This window comes from Protopterus annectens, chromosome 10.part0 (genome assembly GCF_019279795.1).
Source record: "Protopterus annectens isolate FY-2018-M chromosome 10.part0, PAN1.0, whole genome shotgun sequence".
Lineage (NCBI taxonomy): Eukaryota > Metazoa > Chordata > Ceratodontiformes > Protopteridae > Protopterus > Protopterus annectens.
This window is the reverse complement of record NC_056744.1, coordinates 317,300,482-317,327,577: the sequence shown is the minus strand read 5'-3', so window position 1 is coordinate 317,327,577 and position 27,096 is coordinate 317,300,482. Positions and strand designations below refer to the sequence as shown.

Here is a 27,096-nt window from a genome sequence, read left to right as displayed (position 1 = left end):
ATCCAGAGCTGGTTTTGCCACTGCAGTCTTGCAGGGCCTTACAGCCGGTCCTAATTCTAGTTAAATTCCTCTTCCCAACCTTAGCTTTGGGAATCTACCCAAATGTAATGACTGCAACAGTGAAACACGAAGAACATAGTACAGTTGTGTACACTTACCATAAATGTAGATGTTCGAGTGTATTCACTGTTGCGGTCCTGGTTACCCAATGGGTTGCTAAATGGCTTACTGATAGAACCCACACTGTAAAAGTAGCCGACTCCAAATCCAGCTCCAGACAAGTGACAAGTGGAGTACCTCAGGGTTCAGTCCTGGGGCCGCTCTTGTTTGGCATCTACTTCTCTGAAGTACAGGTCAACACTAAGGGACTCTGGCTAACAAAGTTTGCAGATGACTGCAAACTGGGAGCCATTATTGAATCCCCAAATGATGTGGATACTCTACAAAAGGGCCTTACAGAAACAGATGCTTGGTGCCAGAGCCATGGGCTTAAGCTCAATGCCAAGAAATGTATTGTTATCCCTTTGGGAAAAACATGTATCCATGAATTACCATATAGGTGGCAGTACACTAAACACAGAAAGTGTGATAAGAGACTTAGGGACACAGGTGGACAGTGGTCTCACCTTCGATAACCACATCGCCACAACAGTCGGGAAATCCTTCTATGTGGCACACCTCATCACGAAGGGCTTTTCTTCCAGAAAAAAGGAGGTCATTGTCCCACTGTACTCCTCCCTCATTAGACCCATTATAGAATACAACGCCCCATTTGGTATGTACCTCTCAAGACATCTGCAACAACTGGAAAGGCCTCAGAAATACCTCACTAATAGAATCACAGGCTTAAAGCAGATGCCCTACGCTGACCGCCTAAAAAAACTCCAGCTATACTCTGTCGCATATCGTCTACTCAGAGGCGATCTCTGCTTAACATACAAGGCCATGTCAAACCCAGAGCTGTTGGACATGCTACACTTAAAGAAATCCCAATCCCTCAGAGCTACACGCTCTAGGGATCTAAACCTTGTCATCACAATAAACAAAACATGCTGGAGGGATAGGTTCCTGACCCAGAGACTCCCCAGACTCTGGAATAGATTGCCCATACATGTCAAGCAGAGTGCCTCTTTGGACCTCTTCAAGAGGAACCTTGACGATTGGATGGGAGAAAGGAAATTCACCCCAGGGATCACGTCAGTCGCCCTGCTAGACAGGGATCCAGGAAAGTAAATAATGTGGGAAGAAATAGCCAGGGAATTGTTATGGCTAGGCTTGTATAGGCCCTAGGGCCGATAGCCTAGTACCAACCTATGAACCCTCCCTCCAGCCCCCTTTCTTCTTTTGGTTGTACCTCTACTCTCACTTACTATGCTCAAAAAGATTTTTGGTGTATTTGCTTTTTTTGTTGGAGGTATTTCCTTGTATTTATAGATTTAATTGCTCCCTATTAGGGGGCACCTGACATCTGGGGTAAGAAAAACTAATGTAATGGTGTCGGCTGCATGTTTTATACCCCTGACGACCTGACATCATGGAAGAAGGGACAGCAACCGATGCAGGACCCAAGACTTTGTTAATCAGGCCGACTGAGGGCTACTGCAAAGCACATAAAACAAATGTAATGACTGCAACAGTGAATACACTCGTACATCTACATTTATGGTAAGTGCACACAACTGTACTTTATGTATACTACAACAGTGAATACACTCGTACGTCTACATTTATGGTAAGTGCACACAGCTGTACTTTATGTATACTACAACAGTGAATACACTCGAACGTCTACATTTATGGTAAGTGTACACAACTGTACTTTATGTATACTACAACAGTGAATACACTCGAACGTCTACATTTATGGTAAGTGTACACAGCTGTACTTTATGTATACTACTACAGTGAATACACTCGAACATCTACATTTATGGTAAGTGTACACAGCTGTACTTTATGTATACTTCAACAGTGAATACACTCGAACATCTACATTTATGGTAAGTGTACACAGCTGTACTTTATGTATACTACAACAGTGAATACACTCGTACGTCTACATTTATGGTAAGTGTACACAGCTGTTCTTTATGTATACTACAACAGTGAATACACTCGAACGTCTACATTTATGGTAAGTGTACACAACTGTACTTAATGTATACTACGACAGTGAATACACTCAAACGTCTACATTTATGGTAAGTGTACACAGCTGTAATTTATGTATACTACAACAGTGAATACACTCATACGTCTACATTTATGGTAAGTGTACACAACTGTACTTTGTATACTACAACAGTGAATACACTCGAACGTCTACATTTATGGTAAGTGTACACAACAGTACTTTATGTATACTACAACAGTGAATACACTCGAACATCTACATTTGTGGTAAGTGTACACAACTGTACTTTATGTATACTACAACAGTGAATACACTCGAATGTCTACATTTATGGTAAGTGTACACAACTGTACTTTATGTATACTACAACAGTGAATACACTCGTACGTCTACATTTATGGTAAGTGTACACAGCTGTACTTTCCTCGTTAACCTGCCTTAAACTGACCTACCATGCAAATGAACTGATACTGAGGTGTTCGTCACTGACCTGACTTAAACTGACCTATCAAGACATGTAGATGAACTGATACTGAGGTGTTCCTCAGTGACCCGACTTAAACTGACCTACCATGCAGATGAACCGATACTAAGGTGTTCATCATTGACCCGACTTAAACTGACCTATCAGGGACATGCAGATGAACTGATACTGAGGTGTTCCTCACTGACCTGACTTAAACTGACCTGTTAGGGACATGCAGATGTGCTGATACTGAGGTTTTCCTCACTGACCCGACTTAAACTGACCTACCATGCAGATGAACTGATACTGAGGTGTTCCTCACTGACCCGACTTAAATGACCTACCATGCAGATGAACTGATACTGAGGTGTTCCTCAATGACCTGCATTAAACTGACCTATCATGGACATGCTGATGAACTGATACTGAAGTGTTCCTCACTGACCCGACTTAAACTGACCTACCTCCAGTAGGTAATTTATATGAGAGACTTAAACTGACTTACCCTCTAGTAGGTAATTGAAACAGGAAGTGAAACAAATTAGCAAGGAGGAAGTACTGACCGCTATGAAGAGGATGAAGAATGGAAAGGCTGTTGGTCAACATGACATACCAGTGGAAGCATGGAGGTGCTTAGGAGAAATGGCAGTGGAGTTTTTAACCAGATTGCTTAATGAAATCTTGGAAAGTCAGAGGATGCTTGAGGGGTGAAGAAAAAGTATTTTGGTACCGATTTTTAAGAATAAGGGTGATGTGCAGAGCTGTAGTAACTACAGAGGGATAAAACTGATCAGTCACAGCTTGAAGTTATGGGAAAGAGTAGTGGAAGCTAGGTTAAGAAGGGAGGTGATGATTAGCGATCAGCAGTATGGTTCCATGCCGGGAAAGAGCACTACAGATGCAATGTTTGCTCTGAGGGTGTTGATGGAGAAATTTAGAGATGGTCAGAAGGAGTTGCATTGTTTCTTTGTGGACTTGGAGAAAGCATATGATAGGGTGCCTAGAGAGGAGTTGTGGTATTGTATGAGGAAGTCAGGAGTGACAGAGAAGTATGTAAGAGTGGTACAGGATATGTACGAGGGTAGTGTGACAGTGGTGAAGTCTGCAGTGGGAGTGACAGATCCGTTTAAGGTGGAGGTGGGACTATATCAAGGATCAACTCTGAGCCCTTTCTTATTTGCAATGGTAATAGGCAGGTTGACAGACGAGATCAGACAGGAGGCCCCGTGGACTATGATGTTTGCAGATGACATTGTGATCTGTAGTGAGAGTAAGTACCAGGTTGAGGAGAATACCCTGGAGAGGTGGAGATATGCTGTAGAGAGGAGAGGAATGAAGGTCAGCAGGACTAAGAATATGTGTGTGTGAATAAGAGGGAGGATAGAAGAATGGTGAGGCTGTAGGGAGTAGAATTGTCGAAGGTGGGTGAGTTTAAGTACTTGGGATCAACAGTTCAGAGTAATGATGAGTGTAGAAGTGAGGTGAAGAAGAGAGTACAGGCAGGGTGGAATGGGTGGAGAAGAGTGTCAGGAGTGATTTGTGGCAGACGGGTGCCAGTAAGAGTGAAAGGGAAGGTCTACAAGAGGGTAGTGACACCAGCTATGTTGTATGGGTTGGAGTCATTACTGAGCTATATATGCTCTAAGCAGCACCGCAAGATTGTTTTAAAGCTGAAGATGGGTCACATTACCAGAGCTGCAGGCATGGGGAACTGAACAAACAGTCAGTTACCATTTCCGATAGCATTGACAATATTCTTTGCTGATCCATTGAAAAGACAGTGGAGAAACTCACATTGGATATGAGAAACCATGTGTAGAAGCATGTAGTGGTCCTTAAACTCACTTCTGTCCAACCCCCCACCGAAACCCTTAATAACGGTAGTGAAATGTTTAGCTGTCATATGAATTTGCTTATTTGCTACAGTTTTTTCTTTATTGTTGGTACAGAAATATAGCTTTGAAAAAGAAAAAAAAGAAACTGTCTTCCTGGCCTCCCAATTGTAATTCCAAATCTCGGAATTATAAGAACAAAAAATAAAATAAAATACACCAGAGAATGTTGACAACTGCTGTTCTCCTTAAAGTTAGCTTTTGTAGGGTATAAGCCTCCTTCTCCTGTCTTGTGTGAGAGGCTGCAATCCCCATCACTCCCTCTACTTAATACTCTAACTCTGTAGTCACCGTGCGTCAGAGACAAGAGAATGCTCCGATACACAGCCGTCTCAAATTTAATTTAAGTTCCCATTTTTTGCATAGTCAGTTTCGCTCCTCATACTTGAGTATCTGTATAAAGCTATTATCACTTTTCATAAAGCCCTATACTGCAAGTGCTGTTCAGTAATATCAGATGTTACAAGACGTACAGAACTTTGCCTGTGGCTTTGGGTCTTCTCATTCTTTTTGATGGTCCAATGGGTTTGTGAGTGCACTGTTGGTAGATGTGTCCAGAACAATGGCTAATGGGGATCTGTGCTGGATTGTCGAGGGAAAAGAAATGAACTAGAGTGGAGACTTGTGTATAATGGTGCATTCTGTTTATTGTCAGTCCTTCTATTGCATGTTTAGTAACACCAGCATGTTTCTTCATTTCAGATAAAGCGCTGTCCCGGGAGCGGTCAGCAGGTGACACACTTAGCATTATTGCTGAGGCGAATGCTCTTTCTTATGGCTGCAGATCATCAGGTACATGTTTTTCTTTAGTACCAAAGAAGGCCAGAGCCCTGCAATTAACTACAGTATGTCTTAATGTATTGTAAGCACTTTTGTGCTGTGCACAGACAACTGTTTATTTCTGTTTGTTTCATATTATTACAATGTCTACATTATGCATTAATGTATTGTAAGCACTTTTGTGCTGTTCACAGACAACTGTTTATTTCTGTTTGTTTCATATTATTACAATGTCTACAGTATGCCTGAATATTGTAAGCACTTTTGTGCTATGGACAGACAACTGTTTTTCTGTTTGTTTCGTATTATTACAATGTCTACAGCATGCCTTAATGTAGTATAAGCACTTTTGTGCTGTGCACAGACAGCTATTTATTTGTTTGTTTCATATTATTACAATTTATTTATTTTACATTTGTTGACCGGGATAGTCCGACTGGGATGTATGTCCATTTTCAGCAGAGGCCCAGGGAGAAAAGCTCCAAACTTACGAACAGATAAAGACAAGCAAGTTACAGTATATGCACAAACAGATTGTATTAACATACAAGTTACAGTCTCACGTTTCAAGCTTATGAAGAATACAGTTTCTATACAGAAATTTATACAAATGTTGCAGTTTCTCTTATCAAACCTACAGGTGCAGCTTATGTACAGAGTATCTGCAAAGATATTACAGTTTCTGTTTTCAAACATTTTAGTGTAAGAGGTTAGTTGCTATGAATAAGAAATTGTAGGGATATGGAAGTAGATGAGGCTTTAGTCAGGGTTAGCAAGGACATAACCAGTGAGTTTTAAAATACTAGGTTAGATTTTTTTTTCCTGAACTGATTAAGGGAGGGGTTCAGAGTAAGATCAGATGGGAGCGAATTCCAGGTTTTGCCTACTGAATTTGCAAATATTCTCCAGATAGGTTGTTAGCTTTAATAGATTGAACCAAAAGTTTTGTAGTGTTAAGAAGAGGCCTAGCTTTTTTGTAGGGATGGATAATATTTTAAGGGAGGGCATTTTTTTCTGGATGGTTAATAACCTTGAATGCTCCAGTATGTTGATTAAATTGAATTAGCCTGGGGAGTGCTAGCCAACCTAAGAGGTGTAGGCTTTGACAGTGGTGTGTCCTGTAGAGAGTTCCTGTGGCAAACATGGCAATTTGATTGTAGCAGCTAGAGAGTTTGCTGAAATCAGTTATGTTCACGTTGGTGAGTATTGGCGAGTCACAGAGTAGAGTTGAAAGCAGATGGGTACGGGCAATGGCAGTCCTAGCTAGAGGGGTGCAAAAAGGTTTGTTTTTGTACAGGGAGCCAAGTTTTTTATTAACTGTTTTAATTGTTTGGTTTAGATGCATATCATATTTGAGGTTGTCTGTTATAACACCCAGGAGTTTGGTATACATATCTGGTGAGATTATGATCCCATTGTTAGATGTTACAGTAAATGGAGGTTGAGAGGATTTGTGAGTAGGGGAGAAGAGCAATAACTTTGTTTTATTAGGGTTTAATATCAGCTGTTGAGATCCAGTTTAACACTGTATTAAAAGTTTTTTGGGTTAAACTAAGGAGATCTGTAGAGGCTGAGCAAGTCAGGGTCGAGTCATCAGCATATTGTATACAGGTTGTATCTGAGATTACAGTGTGGAGGGCATTGATAAAGAGAGAGAAAAGAAGGGGACCTAATATGGAGCCTTGAGGGACACCAAGGGTAATGGGGAGAAGGGTGAAGAGTTTGTCCTGCCAAAAGACAGCCTGCTGTCTTCCACTAAGATAAGATTGAAACCATTGTATGGCATGGTCATTTAGGGATATTTTATTTAGGGTAAGTAAGGGTGGCTGGCAGTTAACCATGTCAAATGCCTTAGAAAGATTGAGAAACTGGGCAGAAGATAGTTTGTTGTTGTTGCGGCTGGAATTTATAACATTAGAAAAGGAGAGGAGGGCTGAGGTGGTACTGTGCTGTGGTCTAAACCCATGCTGGGAGTTGGCTAGAAGATTGTTGAATAAGGTAGTGTAAGAGTTGTTTATGGATACACTTTTCCATAATTTTAGCCAGAGGGTAAAGGATAGCTACTGGTCTATAGTTTGATGGTTCAATGGAGCTGCCACCTTTATGGAGTGGTATGACACGGGATATTTTCCAGATAAAGGGGATAGAGGCTTCAGTTATGGTTCTGTTTATCAAAATAGTGACAGGGTATGCTATGACATCAGCAGCTTTTTGCAGGTAGTCTGTAGGGAGGAGGTCAGCTGAAAGGGTCGTTGGTTTGATTTTTTTAATTAGGGCTCTAATGAGTGAAGTCAGAACTTTTTGGAAGCTAAAGGTGAGATTGTCACTGGGTTTAAGGGGTTCAGCGTTAGGACAAGTGGATTTAGGTTTGCTATCAAGGCCCTGGATGGTTTCTGTGAAGAAACTGTTGAAGATGTTGGCAATGGACTCTGGCGATTTTTGGGTAGGGGCTGAGGGGGTTGGAGTAGTGGATTGCCCTGGGTGGAGGAGTTTGTTAATACCTGCCCAGAACTAATGTGACTTGTGGTGTTTCTGCTGTAGATGGCAGAAATAGTTTTTTTTTTGTCTAGTAATATGGATTTTTTTGTATCATTCCTATATTGTCTAAATTTGAGTTGATCTTGTGGGGCTTTAGAGGTGCGCCAGGTGTTCCAGGCATTATTTCTTTGGATGACCTTTAGTGAGCCAGGGGGCAACTTTTGTTTTAATTCTATTAGAGAGTGCAGGTGCATGGTTGTCAAGGATGGCCAGGAATGTGTTATTAAAGTGTGTTACTGCCTCGCCTCGTCTAGTGGTAGTTGTTTTAGAATTGACCAATTGCATAATTTAAGTTCTTCTAGGAATTTATAAAGGTTGACGTTTTTGTTATTTCTTATTGTTTTATATCTGGGTAGATGTGGGCATTCAAATTTATGCCTAATAGTATACGTTAAGAAATTATCACTTAGATCTTCAGGGAGAGTACCTGATTTGTACATGTGGTGGGGGCTATTAATTAGTATCCAGTCCAGGATACTTTCTTTATTGTTAGGCTTGCTGTGTCTAGTAGGGGAGGTTATAGTTTGTATAAAACCATGTAGGATTACGTGGATGGGTAGGGTATCTGCAGTGCAGGTGTACCAATCTATATTGAGGTCCCCTAGAACAATGGTCTCTTGGGGATAGGTATTGGATAGCCATTAGAGGATATCTTCTAGGGTCCCTGAGTTATTACCTGGGGGAATATAGACACATGCTATGTTTATGCATTTGTTTTTATTTATTTGTAGTTTGGAAATCATAATTTCTTCTTTGTTAAATATAGGTGGTTGAAGGTTGTCTAGAGCAACTTTTAGGGTAGTTTTATAGAGAACAGCAACCCTTCCCCCTTTCCTGGTAGTATGATCTAGCCTGAGAGCATTATACCCTGGAGGTAGAATTTCAATATCTGCCGTAGTTGGTTTTAACCATATTTTGGTGAGACAAAGTATGTCAGGGAAGTAAGTTGTCAGAAGGGCATGGAGGTGGACCTTATCGCTGATGCTTCTGATGTTTTAGGTGGCAGGTCAATAGTGAGTGTGGGGTCTATTTAGGCTTTGTCTCATGTTTGGGCTGTTATGATTAGAGTTGGTGTTGTCTAGGGATGGAGGCCCTGCGTTGGGGTGGATATCCCCATCAATAGTAAAGTGTGGGGCAAACTAGCTATGAGCTTTAGAAATTTATCAGTTTTTGGTAGTATTTAGTTTTGGTGTTAACATATCTGGGTATAACAGGGTAGGTGTTAGGGGTAAAGGAGTTTGTGTGGATGGACATGAATGAATGGGCAGAATGGTTTGACTAGTTTGGGATGGTAGCAAGACGTTTGGGATGGTTGAATCCTATAAGGGATTGGTTTTCATAGATGGTGAGAGAATAAAGGGTGACTAGTAAAGGTAGGGTGTAGAGTAGAGGTGGTATTTTAAAAGACTTGGTAAGTATTATAGACAATGGGAGGAATATGCTGCTGGTGGGGAGATAGTGGTGGGTTATAAATGAATTCCTGTTAATGGTTGGCAAAGGAGGAAGAGAGGTGTGTCTGAGGGGTTATAAATTAGAGGTACTGGGGGCGGGTGGAAATAGGGGGCAGGGAGGGGCGAGAAGCAAGCCCGGAGGGCGAGCGGAGCGGGGCTTAACCACACCAGAGGAATCCTCAGAGCCTGTGATTAAAGTAAGAGGCTTTTTTCTTGCTTTAAATTCTAATCTATGTTCTGTTTTTAAACACAGACAGCAACTTTAACAGTACAATTTGGTGGAACTTTTTAGCATTAGGAGCCTTATTTAAGGGCTGGGAAGTTTGGTGCTGTTGACCCAGCACAGCTGAATTAAACAGTTTAAGCAGAAAGACTTTAGAAAAAGTAGTAACCTTAGTTAAGTTTGTTATGACCATTGTGGGTGGCTGTCCATTTTATTTTTCTTTTTAAAAAAATTCTCAACTGGATGCAGAACTTCTAACTGTACGAGCCTTTCAGGGTGGGAGCTATGAAAAGAGATAATACCTAATATTAGTGTTAGTTCATCAGCAGAAATGGAACTATAGCAAAAAAAAGATTGAACAGTGTTTCATGCCATATATAACATATAGCGACTGAGAGAAAAAACATAATCCTTACATTAATAGTGCACTGCACAGCCCTAAGAAACAGTCTCAAGTATTCGGTAACTAAATAGAACAAGTAAGCATGTATCGCACGTATACGACGAAACGCTAATCAGGGTCACACTATTCTGCATACAGCATCTTCTATCTTTAACCTGAAAATAAAGTCCAAATGTTACTACCATTGAAAAGTAGGCTGTTTGTACAGTCTAGGATTTAAGAAGTAGACTAAATACTGCAACAAAGTTACACTGATCCACAATCGCTTCAGTTTAGCAGCAAGAAGAAAGCACAAAATCAGTTGTTCATTGCATTCAACAAAGTTACACTGATCCACCAACAATCACTTCAGTTTAGCAGCAGCAAAAAAGCACAAAATCAGTTACCTAAACCATTCATCAGCCTCATGTATTAATGCACTTTTAAACATTCAGAGTCAGCGTAACATTTCTCTTATTATTAAATCTACAGTTGTATTTAGTGAGAGAGTCAGTAACACAAAATTACATACCAAGTTTACAGCATGACAGCCGTCTGGGTCGGGAGCACTGGGGAGTTTGAAAATTGGAGGTTAATTGAGGTGGTTAAGTAACCTTGGATTGTTAGCAAGACAGGGGGAGGGGTACATGTAAGGGGCTAACCACACCAGAGGAATCCTCAAAGCCTGTGGTTAAAGTAAGAGACTTTTTTTCTTGCTTTAAATTCTAATCTATGTTCTGATTTTAAACACAGACAGCAACTTTAACAGTACAATTTGGTGGAACCTTTTTAGCATTAGGAGCCTTATTTAAGGGCTGTGAAGTTTGGTGCTGTTGACCCAGTATGGCACTTTTGTGCTGTGCACAGAAAACTATTTCTGTTTCTTTCATATTGTTACAATGTCTACAGTATCCCTTAATGTATTGTAAGCACTGTTGTGCTTTGCACAGACAACTGTTTATTTCTGTTTGTTTCATAGTTTGCTTCAAGGTGTTGTCTGCACATCGAGGTGACGTTTGTATGTGTGTTTGTCTTACTGCTCTTGTGTCTTCATTTAGAGATGCATGTGTGCATGTGCTTGTGTGTGCACAAATACTCATGACAATGGCTAGTGTTAAAGGATAGCATATGATTCACTTTGCAGTGCTTGGATTTTGATGAGAACATTTTGGTGCTCACTCCCTTGTTTTCTTCTGTAGGTGCTCTCCGTCTTCATTATTTGTCACTTCCCATAACTATCCTTATTAATAGCCAAACACTTTTTCTGTATAGTCTTTCATACATCACTCTTGTAGCTTCCTCCTTGACAGCTGCTTTTTTTTTTATTTCTGCTTTATTGCTATAACTCAGGTAGTTAATGCAACTAATCTGTTGATCCATGCTGAGTTGAACAATTGCTTCTCTGTTTTTATTTCCTTCATTATTGAAAAATCTCCTTCATGCCCTAACATTCTCCCTATCTTACTCTCTATAGCTCACTACCTGCAATTTGCTTTCTGTTATACAGTACAGCTAGATTAACGTTGTTACTGTTAAATCAGCTGTGGTAATGTAGAGGGAATCAACACAGACCACAGGCCAGGTGACTTTAGTTCATCAGCTGTGGTAATGTAGAGGGATTAAACCCAGATCACAGGCCAGGTGGCCTTAGTTCACCAGCTGTGTTAATGTAGAGGGATTAAACTCAGACCACAGGTCAGGTGGCCTTAGTTCATTAGCTGCGGTGATGTAAAGGGATTAAACCCAGACCACAGCCCAGGTGGCCTTAGTTCATCGGCTGTGGTAATGTAAAGGGATTAAACCCAGACTACAGGCCAAGTGGCCTTAGTTCATTTAGCAGCTGAGATGCTTGATGGAGTTGATAGGAGAAGATGGACATACCATGTTGTGGGAGTGGGGGCATTGTTAACGAGTAGGTATACTGCAGCAAAATGTCAGAGGAGGGTCAGAAACGCAAATATGCATAAGCATTCTAGTTATATGAAGCAAACATAGTTATCTAGCAGAAACACAAATATGAGTAAGCAATCTGTTAATATGAAACAAACACAGTTATCTCCTATTCTTCCTGTCTTACCACTTCTGTGTTAATATGAAACAAACACAGTTATCTCCTATTCTTCCTGTCTTACCACTTCTGTGTTTTCACAAAACCAATCAAGATAAAGTCCTCGAAGAGAAATAAATGAACAATGGATAGCCATTAATTTCCTTTTATTTAAAATTCAGTGTCTAGCGGCTCGGCTTACTCCAAGCTTTCTAGGAGTAAAGCACAATAAAAAATCTATCCCTATATATACAAAAAAAACTCTCGTCAAACACCAATAATACAATTAATTAAGCAATTAAATGAACTTAAATACAAGAGCAAGAAACACTGAATACATGCAGGAGAACTTTCGGAATAATGAGAATGGACAGAAAAAGCAGGGACGGCAGCACCAAGAACATTTTTGTGATGCGCAACAGAAATGGAGGGGGTAAAAAGACCAAATGGAACTGATTTATGTAAAAATAAGGTATGACACAATATATCTGGCCATAATTTAAGTGAACATTTATGTTCAGCTCTAAAATGTGGTCTGAAATTTATTCCAACTATTATTCCTAGACTGCATGAATATAAAATAGAATTGAGTGTTTTTGTGGTATTTTGGTGTTTCCTGATGGCCAGTGATCCAGTGTGTAATATTCCACGTTTATTTCGTGATGAACCTATTGACCCTCTCAACGTACTGTGGACAACTTTTTTAGACTATCGGGTGAGCATGGTGAGAGACAAGGGACCAGTGGTGAAGTGCTGTCTGCCACAGTATGGGAAAGGCTTTTAAATGAGACCTGCAGTAAACATTCCCATAATCCATTTACTGTGATAGGTAAGTGTGTCACTGATTTGCCCTCTGAAGCTACAAATTTATATCATAAACTGGAGCAGCTGCTCACTAAAGAGACTCCTATGTTGAGCCTACAACGTTATATGGAGTTAGACATCTCTCCACAAGGGGTCAAGGCTCTTAAATATTCATCTATGCCTTTTGATCCTGTTGTAAACAGAGGTGGGAGAAGGCAGCACATCGGTGCTCCATGGAATGGATCATTATCCTCATTGAGAGGGATAGTGTAAAACTGAATAAGGTAAAAACTGAGAGTTCTTCAGTCTGCTCCAATTTAGCTGCTCTTATAGAAAGAGCTTATTTAGAATGTTGTCTACAAGACATTAAGACCAAGTTGACCTCACTTCAACAAAATCTTTTGGAGCAGAAATTGCATAAGATTTGTAGAGACTTACGGGACTATGAAAATGGTACGGCCTTCTTTAGGTCGTCCAATCGTAAGAAACGCCCCAATGTTCGTTTCCAAAGGCAGGAAGGGGAACGACTACAACATGGAGAGGCATCCTCCAGTGATACTAGCAGATACTTTAGTGAATTTGAAGATGAGGAAATTTATCCCCCGCTGCCTGAAGCAAGAAACACTGAATACATGCTGAACTTAAGAAACACTGAATACATGCTGAACTTTCAAAATAATGACAACAGAGAAAGCGGGGACAGCAACAAGAACATTTTTGTGATGCTCAACAGCAATGGAGGGGTAAAAAGACTAGATAAAACTGATTTATGTAAAAATAAGGTATGTGACTTGTCAATATATATGTCCATAATTTAAGCGAACATTTATGTTCAGCTCTAAAATATGGTCTGAAATGTATTCCGACTGTTATTCTGAGACTGCATGAATGTAAAATAGAATTATTTTGGTTAATTCGGAAATTACATCTACTAGACTTTAATATGGGAAAAGCCTCAGAAAGTGTATTTGATATGTCACATGGGGAAGATTTTTTAAACGATTCATATGGAGATTCTGATGAATCATTTGTGTCTTGTACATCTGGTTCTGGTGAGTTAAATGCTTATTGTCAGTTGACCACCGATAATATTCAAAAGAGAAGTTATTTTATGCCACCTGTCAAACATGAGGGGGTACAGAAATTTTATGCTACGGTTGATTTTGCAATGGAAAACATGTTATATGGCTTAAGAATGAATAAAAAAGGATTGGAATATAATTTAACTAAAAATGAATGGCAAGCACTGGTAATTTTTAGTAAAGAACAGGACTTGTTTATTAAACCCTCAGCTAAGTGTAATCATATCGTAGTAATGCATTTTTCTCAGTACGTGAATTGTGTCGTATATTATTGGATGAGGAGGATGTTTATGAAATTGTTGATGTAAACCAGTATCATGAAGCTAAAAAAAGTATATTCATTTATTAAATAAAGGACTGAGGTTAGATTATTGATTAGATACTGATGTTAAAAATAAGCTTTCCTGTGATGATTCGGGTATGGCCTATTTCTTTTGTTTATCCAAGATACACAAAGATGTCTCGCATCCACCAGGGAGACCAATTGCATCAGCCTCAAAATATTTTTTACATAATTAAGGTATGGTTTTACATTTAATTGTTTAATTCTTCGATTATTTAGATACAATTTCTAACAGTCAATGGAATTCACAAATGTATTGGGTGACAGTTGATGTAAAGAGCCCATATACAAATAGTAAACATGAATTTGGCATGGAGGCATTAAGGCTATATTTGGGGGATACCCCTCTTGCCAATTATGTCATGGAGCTGGTACATTTTAGTTTAGTTCATAATTATTTTATTTTTGAATAAGTATATCATCAGTTACAAGAGACAGCAATGGGGGTGCCATTTGCCCCAGTGTATGCCAGCTTGTTCATGGGGATGTTTGAATCAGAATACATTTATAAGAGTGAATTTTTTGGAAAGTTTGTCTTGAAATATTTCAGATTTATTGATGACCTAATCTTTTTGTCAGGGTGGTATTGAACAAGTAACAGAGTTTATAGATAAATTGCATCAGAATAGATCTCATATTAAATTTGATGGCCTATAGTTTGGACAAACAGTTATGTTTTTTGATCTAGTCGTACAAGGGAAACAAGAAGGTTCTATAGGAACAAGTATACATCGTGCATTCAATTAAATTCATCAATTTTTACAGGGTAGTAGTTGTCATCCATCTCATATCAAGTCACTTCCCTATGGTGAGTTTTTATGAATCTCCCGTTTATGTAATGATACCGAGAATATGAGGGATGAGTTACTGTCTATAGCGAATATGTTCTTGAATAGAGGATATGAAGAAATTACAGTTAAGGCAGCATTGTGTAAAATTTGGGCACACACTGTCTGCAATGTTGTAGATAAAATCAATACAGGAATATATAATCAAAAAAGTGAAAAGGATGTGGAAAATAGATTTTTTTATAGTGACCACATATAATATTTTGAGTCCTGATATAAAAAGGATGTTACTACATCATTGGGATTTTTTTGTCTAAATATAGGGATTTACAAGTTATAACAAAGAAATCACCTATGTTCTCATATAAGAGAGGTAGAAACATCAAAGATATGGTAAGTTCAAGAGACCTTCTGATGTACTGACACATGGTGTGAATAATTTTGGTAATTTTTCCTGTAATAAGTGTATCAGCTGTACATATATAGTGAAGACATTTGATGAGATAAATGGTGTACCCTTTAAATCTAAAAGGGGAATTTAATTGCTTGATGGAAGGTGTTTATATGCAATTAAATGTGAATGTGATTTATTTTATGTGGAACAAACTAAAAGAGCTTTCAAGACCATCTTGGGGTTATAAAATTCGGTAAACTTGAAAGCCCTTTAGCCCAACATTTCAAGTGTTTTCACAACAGTAATTTAAATGGTTTGAAGGCTGCCATATTAGAAAAAGTACAACATGATTCAAAGTATTGTAGTATAACAAGAAAATTGTTGCATAAAGAAGCATTATTTATATTGAAATATTCCACCTTGACCCCTAGGGGCTTAATACTGAATGCTGCTGGAAATATTTAGTATGATTGTATAATTGTATTTAAGTTCATTTAATTGTTTAATTGTATTGGTGTTCGAAGAGAGATTTTTGCATATATAGGGATGGATTTTTTATTGTGTTTTCCTCCTAGAAGGCTTGGTGTAAGACGAGGCCCTAGAGACTGAATTTTAAATAAAAGGAAATTACTGCCAGTCCGGTTTTCATTCACTTTAGTGTTTTCCTCTGGATGCAACCTTATTGTCTAGCCATACTTTCCTTTTCTTCTCCGGGCTTATTGCAGCTATTTTTCAGTTATCTCGCACCCTAACCACACCACTGCTCCTACTGTCACTATCCATGATCGCTAAAGTGAAGCCCTCCCCTTTCTTTATGCTCCTCTGCAGAATAAAACTCTCTCTTGGCATAGATGTGATTTCTTTGTCTTAACATCATGAATCAAATGCAGTTCTGTTAGAGTTTGTTAATTTTAGAAGTTATCTAATTATAAGAACGTATTCTTAAAGGTTACTTAATTTTAAGTAAATATATGCACAAACCTGCAGTGTGCTGTTTTGCAACAGACTTCTGTTTCCAGTTACAGTGAGCTTAGCCATAGAGCATCAGTCTCTCAATCTTGAAAATCAAAAATCTGCACTGAAGGGCTTATGTAATAAAACCAATACAGAAAGGACTTGTGTCCTACAACATTTAGAGCTCAGTGTGAGATGCATTAACTCATGAATACATCATTTTAGCACTGAACAAGTAAAGCATTCCCTGGTGTTAGTGAGAGAGAGCTGGAGACTTCAGTAAGCTAGCTGCTGAAGCCTGAAGTATTCTCCCACAACACTCTTCTGAAGATTTGCCCTTTAATGTGTGTAATCAGTTTTGTGGGTACCTGGAGAAACCTTGTGCTTGGCTTACAGCCACATCCCGTCTGCACACCATTCTAGAATCACAAAATACACCAATAAGGTTTTGCTGAGCAATAACAGCACCATCCTCTGGGATAAACCTCCTCTGCTACCCTACCCCAAATCACCATCCACCCCTTTTTACTCTACTAGTTGCACCCCTTCCACACTTTAAACATCTAAATTCCTCCAACACAGTATTCACTCAACCCCTCCTATCTCAGTCTTACTTCACTGGCTCTCCAACCAATACTTACACCCCATCCACTCCAAACTGTCCTCTCAATCCATCTAACTACCATTTCCTGCCTCCCCACTTTTTCATTTGCTCTATTCTCTGCCTCTCTTAAACTCTAATACCCACAAGCTATATTTGTCACACACAACCATAACCAAATATGCTGCTAAACTCCACTATTCTAACTAACTTAATTATTACAACCTTTCTTTCCAATTACCACTATCCCCTCCACTGTACTTCTGTATCTTCTAACTAAGCAATCACCTCAATCCCACCTTCCATTGTAAACGTATTAGTGCATCTCCTGTTAGATACCCTACTACCCTAATTCATCTGCTAAAGATGCACTGCTACTTCTCTATATTAAAACACAAAACTATATCCTCACCATACCTTCATCTGTCAGTGCAAGTGACCCACTTCTGCCTCTCTCCCTCAACCCCAACCCTCCTTCTCAGTGGAGGTATTCCTCCTTATCCAGACCCCACCTCCACAACTCTACCAACCATATCCCATAGTCTGCACTTCCAGTTCTCACTTCATCATCAGTACAATCTCTCTGTCTGAGCTGGACCTCAGTAATTGCACCTCATTTCCCTCAACCACTATTCAAAACCAGCAGGTGTTCATCTCATCACCATTCATCTGTGCCAGTAATCTGCAACTCCTCATCTTTGAATCCATTTCTTTTATCTCCAAAAACTAAAAACTACAGCCCTTGCTCTGACAAACCTACCTTTTGAATACCTAAAACTTGCCATCAGTGTCATTGCCTTCCCTGCGTCTGTTCTAAACAGATCAATCCTGGAATCTCACTTCTCTGCCATCTGGAAACAATAGGCAGATCTTCTCATATTGACAATTTTAGACTTAATAGCAATCCTGTCTTCACACATGAAAATCATGAAAAAATGTAAACACTCCAGCTGCTAGCTCACCTCCAAACCAACAAAGCCATCATATCATGGCATGTTCATCATACTGATCAATTCGTCAGTAGCCTTAGCTGCATGATTTATGTTCTGTGATGGATATAGCAGCCGGTCAGTGCCCAAATTGTCATTCATCTCAAGCTGAGCTTGCTAAAAAGACATGTTTGGGCATCAACCCTTCAGAACATTCCTGCCATGGAAGAGAGCACTCCTTTGCAGGCTTTTGAGGATTGATGTTTGCCTTCTGCTGTTACTTTTCTGGGCACATAAAGTTCCCTTTTGGGGAAAACATTTCCACATTAAAAACAGTTGTTATTTTAATGTACTTTCTCTTTTAGGAAAATTATTTTTAAAGTAAGAGTTTGTGTTTTAACTGACTGTCACGAGACTTGCCTATACGTTTAAGAGGGGGCACATTTTTCCTGTCAGTTTAAAAGTTCTTTAAAGTAATTGAAAGCCATTTTCTGTGGAGAAATTGTGTTCATTTTACTTTTGTGGCCCCTCAACATGTTTTAAAGTGCTTTTTACTGTGATTTTTGTGCTTTAAAAAAGTGACTTTTCGTGACTTCAAAATTTTAGCAGCTCCTACGGCTTTTCCCTGGAAAGAGTCACTATTTTCATCTTGACCATGGAATAAACTGCAGGTCCTATGGTTGGTCCATCTTCCAGACAGCAAAAGGAAAAGTTAAGCAAACAGCTGTTGCCACCATAGCAGGCTAGCAGTTTGCTTCAGCTGCAGGTGGTTGACTCTGTAGACCATTCATCGTTTACTCCAGATCCTTCTGGTGTAACACCTACAACAACTATGGACTGGGAGTTAGCACATCCTTTGTGGCTGTTAGGGTCCCCTCAGTGGGCAAGGGAGAGCCACTGTTGTTGGCTTTGGGAGAGGGAACAGGGAAGACTTCCCTGTTTGGTCAGAATGTTGTGCTCATCTCTACAGAAGTTGCTGCTGCAGTTAATAAGACTTATGGCCCCATTTTTCTTGTAAAAAAGAAACAGAAAACTAAGCATGTATTTACTTCTCCTCAAACTTCCTTAGACAGGAGTGGTGTAGTGGGTCTAAGGGTTGAATTCAAATTCAGGCTATTGATCCTACTTATAAGGTGGCTTCTGGTAAAAGAAAGAAGGGTGTCTCAACCTGAAGAGATTCAAGATTCTGAATCTGAACAGGAGGATGAATGGACAGATATAGGGTTTTCTCCTCATTTTTCTTATTCAGACTCAGGAGGGCTCAATTTCTGATTCTCCATGTGGGTGGTTCTTTTTCTCTGACACTGTTTCCAAAATGTGCTAGTGTTTTCCGTGGGAGAACACTGGGGTTTTTCAGTCCTTCAGAAGATACAGTGAGCTGTTAAAGAAGTATCTTCCAGAACCTTCGCCCATTCCTCCAGTTCTATCAACTTTGAAGGATGTGTGTTGTCACTGCCTGCAATTTTCCTGATAGTCAGCCTGTTGCCTCTAAAAAAAAACAAGATGTAATGTATAAAGTTCCTCAATCTTTTATTTATTTAACATTTGTTGGCCGGGAAAGTCCACTGGATCAGAAACCCATTTTCACTGGAGGCCCGGGGAGAAAAGCTCCACAATACATTATAGTGATAAGTTTGACATAGGCTTTAAAAGTATTACATGTTAAAAAAAGTCAGTAATTCAGAGAAAAGAACTATATGTCTACAATACTATTTACAAGATTTACAGAAATCTAGATACAATTTACAAGTCTTCACAAGATGAAAGCGAAAAAGCACTTTTCAAGTAACAAATTTGCAGGAGTTTACTTTATTCAACATTGGAGAAACATGGGGTTTGATACAATACTATCTATGTTAAGACTATAGTATACTGTATGGATGTAAGTATCCAATGGTTATTACGAAAGACTCAGTTTACAAAGATAAGCCAACCCAAATGAATGGTAAATGTGCTTTTTTTTTTTTTTTTTTTTTTTTTTTAATAGATAATGTGTTTTTAGAGCTACTTTAGAGGTTTTTGGGTTGTTAGTGTGGGTTATTTCAGATGGTAGATTATTCCAAAATGTGGCTATAGAGTGGGAAAACAGGCATTGACTGGCTGTTTTGTTGGGTTTTGTTACTGTGAGAAAGGGTTTACAGGAAGAGCTTAGTGATGCTCTTTGTGTTTCACTGTTGCAGTCATCACACTTGCGTTATCCTGCCAGGGGTAGCCCTCAGTTGGTCCGAATACCAGAGGCTTAGTATTTCTTGGTCGGTTGCTGTCATTCCAGGACTGACGTCAGGTCGTCAGTGGTATAAAATCAGGCAGCTGAAGCCATTAGACCAGTCTTTCTTGCCGTGGAGCCCAAAGCAGAAACCGTTCGCACGAGTGTCAGTCGGCCACTACCTGAGTTTTCATTTCCTAATTGAAGTTGAAGTCTTCTAAAGCTAAGTACCCTGTTGGGGATCCTTTTTTCTTGCTCTAACCGATGTCAAAAAGTTAACAATTGTCTCGCCTGTGGAAAGCAAATACCACACCGATACTTCCATTCTTACTGCGTCACCTGTTTAGGCCCAGACCACAACGTCCCTCGCTGTCGCTTTTGTGTTTTGTTCAATGCCAGACGTATACGTCGTTGGGCCCTTATTGTAGCTAAATATTTTCGCTCTCAGTCCTCATATTCCTATATGGCTTCGGTAAGCCATCCAACTGCCGATCTTCTGAAAAAACGTAAGGATAAAAACAGAGACAGATCGCACAGGTCTAAAACTGCCGACGCTTCCGTTAAGTCGTCAGTTCTCTGGTCCTCATTGAGGTGCTTTTGCAGCCTGTGATGCTTGCTTCTGTGGATTCGCAGGCCGCTACAGAGACCCGTTCGGAGTCCGGTATGCCGCGAGACTCTTCAACTAAGGATCCTACAGATATCTCTATCTTGGATGGGTCCGGAGCCGCTGAGCAGGCACTGGCTTTCGAGGAAGTTCCTTCGCATTACCAGTACTCAACACAGCCTGATGACTTCTTTCGCGTCTTTAATTCTTTCTAAAACTACCGAGTTTCTAAGGCCCGGGGTGCAGACTACACCTAAAAAAAAGACAACCCGAGCTCAGGCACCTGCTTCCATGCCTCAATCTCAAATGCTTAAAATGGTGAAAGACCTTATTATGCTTATTAGGGGAAGCCAGGCTACCCCTTCCAAAAGAAAGAGACTTGTCCCCAGTAGTTTTATGTGAACAGGAGTCCGATGACTCTGAGGTTTCTGAATATGAAGACATGCAATCCCTTTCTGCTTATAAGGATTCTGATGCAGAGGAATCCATTCCTTCTGCCTCTCTTCCCGATGATTTTTCATTTGGTAAAACCTTACATACTTTAAGGGAGCATTTCCAATGGGAATGTCAGGACTATCCTCAGTCAAAAAAGAGACTCTGGGAATACTTAGATTTACCACAGCACAAACCTTTAGACATTCCTCCTGTCCTGGATGTTGTGGATGATGTCTTTATGGAATCCATTTTAACTCCTGGCACCCTGCCTCCTTCTCCCAGGAAACTTGACAGGTACTACAGAGTCCCTGACTCTCACAAATTCCTTTTCAAAAATCCTACTGCTGACCCAGAGGTCATCTCCCAAGGACCTAAAGGAATTAAAGCGACCTCAGCTAAGAATCCCACCCTCTCAGACAGGGATTCCCGAGCTTTAGACAGATGGGGTAAAAAAAAGTATACACTTCAGCAACTCTTGCTATTAGAGCACTAAATTGTCAGTTCCATATGCGGAAATAGCATACCATGGAACTCCTCAAACAAAAAATATCTTCCTTTCCTGTTTGTGCAAAAAATAAAGAATTACAAGAGCTTATGCATTCTGCAAGCCAAGTTACTAAGCATACCTTGCAATGTGGCTTTGACGCCCTAGAAGCATCTTGCAGGGCAGCAGTCACTGGCTCTGTCCTTAGAAGGCATGCTTGGCTTAAGGAATAGACCTTGCCAGACCATGTCAAATCAAAATTATTGGATGCACCATTGAATAAAGACAATTTGTTTGGCACCAAGGCAGAAGAGGTCTTGAAAAAGATGGAAGAAAAAGCTAAATCTATGCAGACAGTTTAAACACTTCTTACAGGTCCAGCCTTCGAGGTTCAGTAGGCATTGCCCCTCCAAGCACTGGTCCTTTCCGGCCCCCTCAAGGCCAGCTCAGCCAAGACCCAGGGGAAGCAGATCCCCCAGACAGCAGTCCCAGGGAATGCAGAGATCTAAACAATGGAGTTCCTCCTCTTCAAAGACAGGAAGTGCTAAGTCACCCCCTCATGGTAAGAACTCACAATGACTTTACACTTCCACCCCTTACCTCTGCACAGCTGCTTGTGCCCATAGGAGGGAAAACTCTCTTTCCATGCAAACAACTGGGCCTGTACTACCAACGACCGATGGGTCCTCACCATAGTGTCCCAGGGATACAAATTTTATTTCCACACTCTGCCAGCCCCCAAAGGGTTCCCAGATCTTCCTCCAAACCAGTGGGCAGAGGCCAAAAAGCAAGTCCATTCCCTGCTCTCCATGAGGGCAATACAGCATGTTCCTGCAGACCAGATAGGCCAAGATTTCTATTCCAGACTTTTCCTGGTATCCAGAAAAGAGGGCACCTGGCAACCAATACTCGATCTATCCATTCTAAACACCTTTTTGGTGATACCAAAATTCAAAATGCTCACCCTCCAGCAGCTTCTTCCTATGCTTTCCAAGAATGCTTGGTTGGCCACCCTAGACTTAAAAGAGGCCTACCTGCTCATCCCATTCAGGGAATCTTGCAAGAAATATCTATATTTCAGGGCAGGATCTATGCACTTTCAGTTCTCTGCGCTTCCCTTTGGCTTATCCACTACTCCTAGAGTTTTCACAAAATGCCTGGCTCCAGCCATTGCTTTTTGCAGACAAAGAAATATTAAAATTTACCCCTACTTAGACGATTGCCTGATTCAGGAAGACGGTCAGGAAAGGCTGTTACAGCACCTAGACTTTGTAAAGGACCTACTGACCTCCCTGGGGTATACTATCAACAAAAAGAAATCAAAACCAGTCCCCACACAAAAAATTGTATTCCTGGGAGCAAGCCTGGACACAGCACCCCAGATATTTTCCTTACTCCAGAAAAACAAGCCTACCTGACAGACTACTTCTCTCAGCTAGCCACTAGAACCCAGTTATTTGTAAGGAATATCCTGCAAGCTCTGGGGTTCATGGCCTCCTGCATTCTACTCATTTCATATGCCAGACTGCATATGAGGAAACTACAGTGGTACCTAAAAGCCTTTGGTGTCAACATTCTCAAGACCTGGAAACTATCGTACCTATGATACCCTGTCTAAGAAAAGACTTTCTTTGGTGGGCAGCAAGGGACTTCCCTTCTCACAACCCCACGCCACCCAGATCCTCAGCACAGACGCATCAGACTATGCCTGGGGTGCACACCTGGACGGCAGGTGCATTCAAGGCCATTGGAGCCCAAATCAAATACATCTGCACATCAACCAAAAAGAGATGCTAGCTGTTCAGCACGCCCTGACAGCTTTCAGACCCCTACTCGCCCCGGGGCCTTAGTGGTCAAAACAGACAACACCACAGTGATGTGGTATATCAACAAGCAGGGAGGGACTCACTCTTACCCTCTCTGCAGGCTTGCCATGACCCTTTGGCACACAGTCTCAGCCAATGCAAATGCACCTGCTAGCACAATTCCTGCCAGGTCCCCTAAACTCTCTGGCAGACAACTTAAGCAGAAACCTGCTAGACCCACATAAGTGGCAGCTAGACCACAAAACCTTCAACTTTGTAACCCGGAAATGGGGCACCCCGAAGGTGGACCTCTTTGCCTGCCACTCCAATCAGCTCAGAAAACTTTGCACCAGGGAACCTCACAACAAGGAATGGCAAGTGGATGCTCTATCCTCCCAATGGGTAAACCTCTATATCTATGCATTTCCCCTCTACCACTCATTTCAAGGGTACTGCTCAAAATAAGGGAGGAAAAACCAAGGGCAATCTTGATTGCCTCAGACTGGCCATGCCAGCACTAGTACCCACTGCTGCGCAGCCTGCCACCATGGCACCTACCCCAGATCTCCACACTCCTGACCCAGAAGAATGGAGAATTCATGCATCCACAATTGCAGACTCTGAACCTGGCAGCATGGCTTATTCCCTGACCTCTCCTCCAGCTGCTAGCCTAAGTAAACAAGTCCTGGATGTAATACGTGAGGCCAGACACCCCAGCACTAGAAAATCCTATGCTGACAAGTAGAAAAGGTTTTGTGCCTGGATCCAGGCTAAGGGAGCCAATACAGCACAGCCCTCTCTGCTTCTCATCCTGGATTACCTAGCAGACCTACTACACAGGGGGGTCTATCCTTCTCTTCTATTAAAATTCATGCCTCTGCTATCTCTATGCATTACAGCACAGAGCCACCTCTCTTTTCACACCCTCTCGCCAAACAGTTCCTAAGAGGGGCTAACGACTTAAGGCCACCCAGATGAGCTCGTACCCCAGCTTGAGACTTTAACTTTGTGTTTGGAAACTTCACCCTACCCCCGCTTAAGCCTGCAGCTTCAGCAGAGTTAAAATTCCTCTCTTGGAAAACAGCCTTGCTTCCAGCCATCACTTCAACTAGAAGAGTTTCAGAGCTACATGCACTCATGGCTGTAGAGCCCTTCATCATTTTCCATGCTGACAGGGTCTCCCTCAGAACTAACCCATCCTTCATACCTAAAGTGCTGTCCAGTGTGGCTCTCAACCGATCCATTTATTTGCCCACCTTTTTTCCCCTAAACCACAAAACAAGGGGGAAATGATTCTGCACTCTCTAGATGTGCACAGATAGCTCATATTCTATCTGGATAGGACTAAATCCTTTAGAAAAACTGATAAATTGCTAGTCAGCTTCGCGGCATGGACAGAAAGCAAGGCCATATCCAAACAAGCAATCACCAAATGGATAGCACACTGCATCCATTTCTACTAGAAACAGCATGGGAAACCACCCCGAAAGGGCGTCAGGACGCATTCCACCAGGGCAACCTCCACCGCTGCAGCTTTTCTCAGAGGGATGCCCATGAGGGACATCTTGGAGGCTGCAACATGGACTTCTGTTCATATCTTCACCAAGCATTACCACCTGCCTGTCTTCTCTAAATCCAGAGCAGGCTTTGCCACCACAGTCTTGCAGGGCATCCTAGCCAGCCCCCCGTCTTGACTGCCTCCACCCTTTTCTTCAGCTTTGGGAATCAACCCAAGTTTGATGACTGCAACAGTGAAACACAAAGAACATAGTACAGTTGTGTACACTTACCATAAATGTAGATGTTCGAGTATATTCACTGTTGGAGTCCTGGTTTCCCACCCTCCATCCCCCTTGTCTCGCTCTCTCTTTTCCTCTCTCCTTACAGGAAGATTTTTGGTATTTACTTTCTACTGGTGGTGTTCTTCCACCATAACCTAGCTCCCTATTTGGGGGCTGCTGACAGTTGGGACAAGAAAAACTGATGTAATGGCGTCTGCTGCCTGATTTTATACCACTGACGACTTGACGTCAGTCCTGGAGTGACAGCAACCAATGCAGAAATACTAAGCCTCTGGTATTCGGGCCGACTGTGGGTTACCCTTGACAGGATAACCCAAGTGTGATTACTGAAACAGTGAATACACTTGAGCATCTACATTTATGGTAAGTGTACACAACTATACTTTCTAGTAGGGGTATATGTTTGTAGGATTGCTTTGAGAGCTGGGCATGCATTAGGTTTACTGATAAGTCTGTGGGCTAAGGTTTGTTGGGTATATTTTAGATGGTGGGAGAATTCTAGCCATTTTAGTTCTGTGATTACTAGGCAGTGATGAGAACTGTGTGGTTTTTCAGAGGTGAATTTGGCTATTTTATTGTAGCAGGATTGTAGATTATTGCTAAGGGTCGAGTGAAGATTGGTAAAAATGGCACTACTGTATAGGAGGGAAGGGATGAGTAGGGTATTAGCGAGTTTTATTTTGGTACATTTGTCTATGAAGAGCTTATGGCGATATAGTCTGAAATGGGTTTTCTTTATTACATTCAGGATGTGTGGTTCATAAGTGAATTTATCTATTGATGTCCTTCAAGGATGCATCTGCAGTCCTTACATATGGGTTGTCCTGCCTCAGGCAGCCCTTCGATCGGCCGGATTCCAAAGTCTGGGTCCGGCGTCGGCTGATGTCGCCCCTTTCCCGACGTCACTGCTCCTGGGATATAAAAGCGTCAGCCGACGCCATCTTCCTCAGTCTTTCTTGCCGCGAGGTGCCCGAAGCAGAAGCAGTTCGCAAGTGCCGGTCGGCCAGCTCCTGTGATTCCAGCTAACCAAAGACTTCAAAAAGCTAAGTACCCCGTTGGGGACTCTTTCTTGCCTCAGCCGATGTCAGATCAAACGGTTAAAGTTAATTGTTTAACTTGTGGGAAACAAATACCTCATAAGGATTTCCACTCTTACTGCCTACCCTGCCTAGGCCCAGACCACGACGTCTCGGCCTGTGCAGCCTGTGCTTCTTTCAATAGACGCACTCTTGGGCGTCGGGCGGAGTTTGCAGAGGAATTTTTTGGGGAAAAATACTGTTACAATATGCCGTTGGAGCTTCCGACACCTCATTTACCCAAAAAACGGAAGGACAAGGACCAACACACGCAGACCGTGGTTTCGGCCGAAACCACGCCTAGGCCCACCGCGAGTGTCTCGGTCCCTGCTGAAACCGAATCCTCGGTGCTTCCGACCGACGAAACCGTTCAACCGACAACCTCGGCCCCGGAGGCCTCCTCTGAGTCGGTCATAGAATTTCCTTCGGAAACTGGTGCTCTGGAAATATCCAACACCATTTCTCTGGATAAGACTACTCCAGCACGTGGGGCAGCCAGGCCTCCTGCATCCATGTCCATAAAGGCTTTTACACGTGCTAAAGCTGCTAAACAGCCCAAATCTCTCCCTCCCAAGGCTATTCCTCAGGGATCCACTACCGGTTCACAGATTTTAAGTTTAGCTGAGGACCTTATTTCCCTAATTAGGGGCTCTCAGCCACATCCGGACAGGGGCTCTCAACCTCCTCAAGACAAAAGGGCCAGGATTGAGCAGCCAGATCCCCAGTCTTCTGATGAGGCCTCAGATGACTCTGCCCTATCAGACTACCAGAAGGAGGCCTTTACGGCCTACGAGGATTCTGATGCAGAGGAATCTATTCCCTCGGCCTCCCCTCCTGAGGAGTTGTCCTTTGGGGAGACCCTTCACTCCATGAGAG

At 41.5% G+C, this 27,096-nt stretch overlaps 1 protein-coding gene across 1 annotated transcript in view; it reads left to right on the top strand.

Annotated features, from left to right (window-relative positions):
• Positions 1 to 27,096, top strand: part of CCHR10.PART0H1orf112 (chromosome chr10.part0 C1orf112 homolog) — a 2,885,111-nt gene that overhangs the window by 1,632,025 nt on the left and 1,225,990 nt on the right. The window contains exon 17 of the mRNA XM_044086752.1: positions 5,195 to 5,284. Coding sequence (XP_043942687.1) covers positions 5,195 to 5,284 — 90 coding nt within the window. The remainder of the gene's footprint in view (positions 1 to 5,194; positions 5,285 to 27,096) is intronic.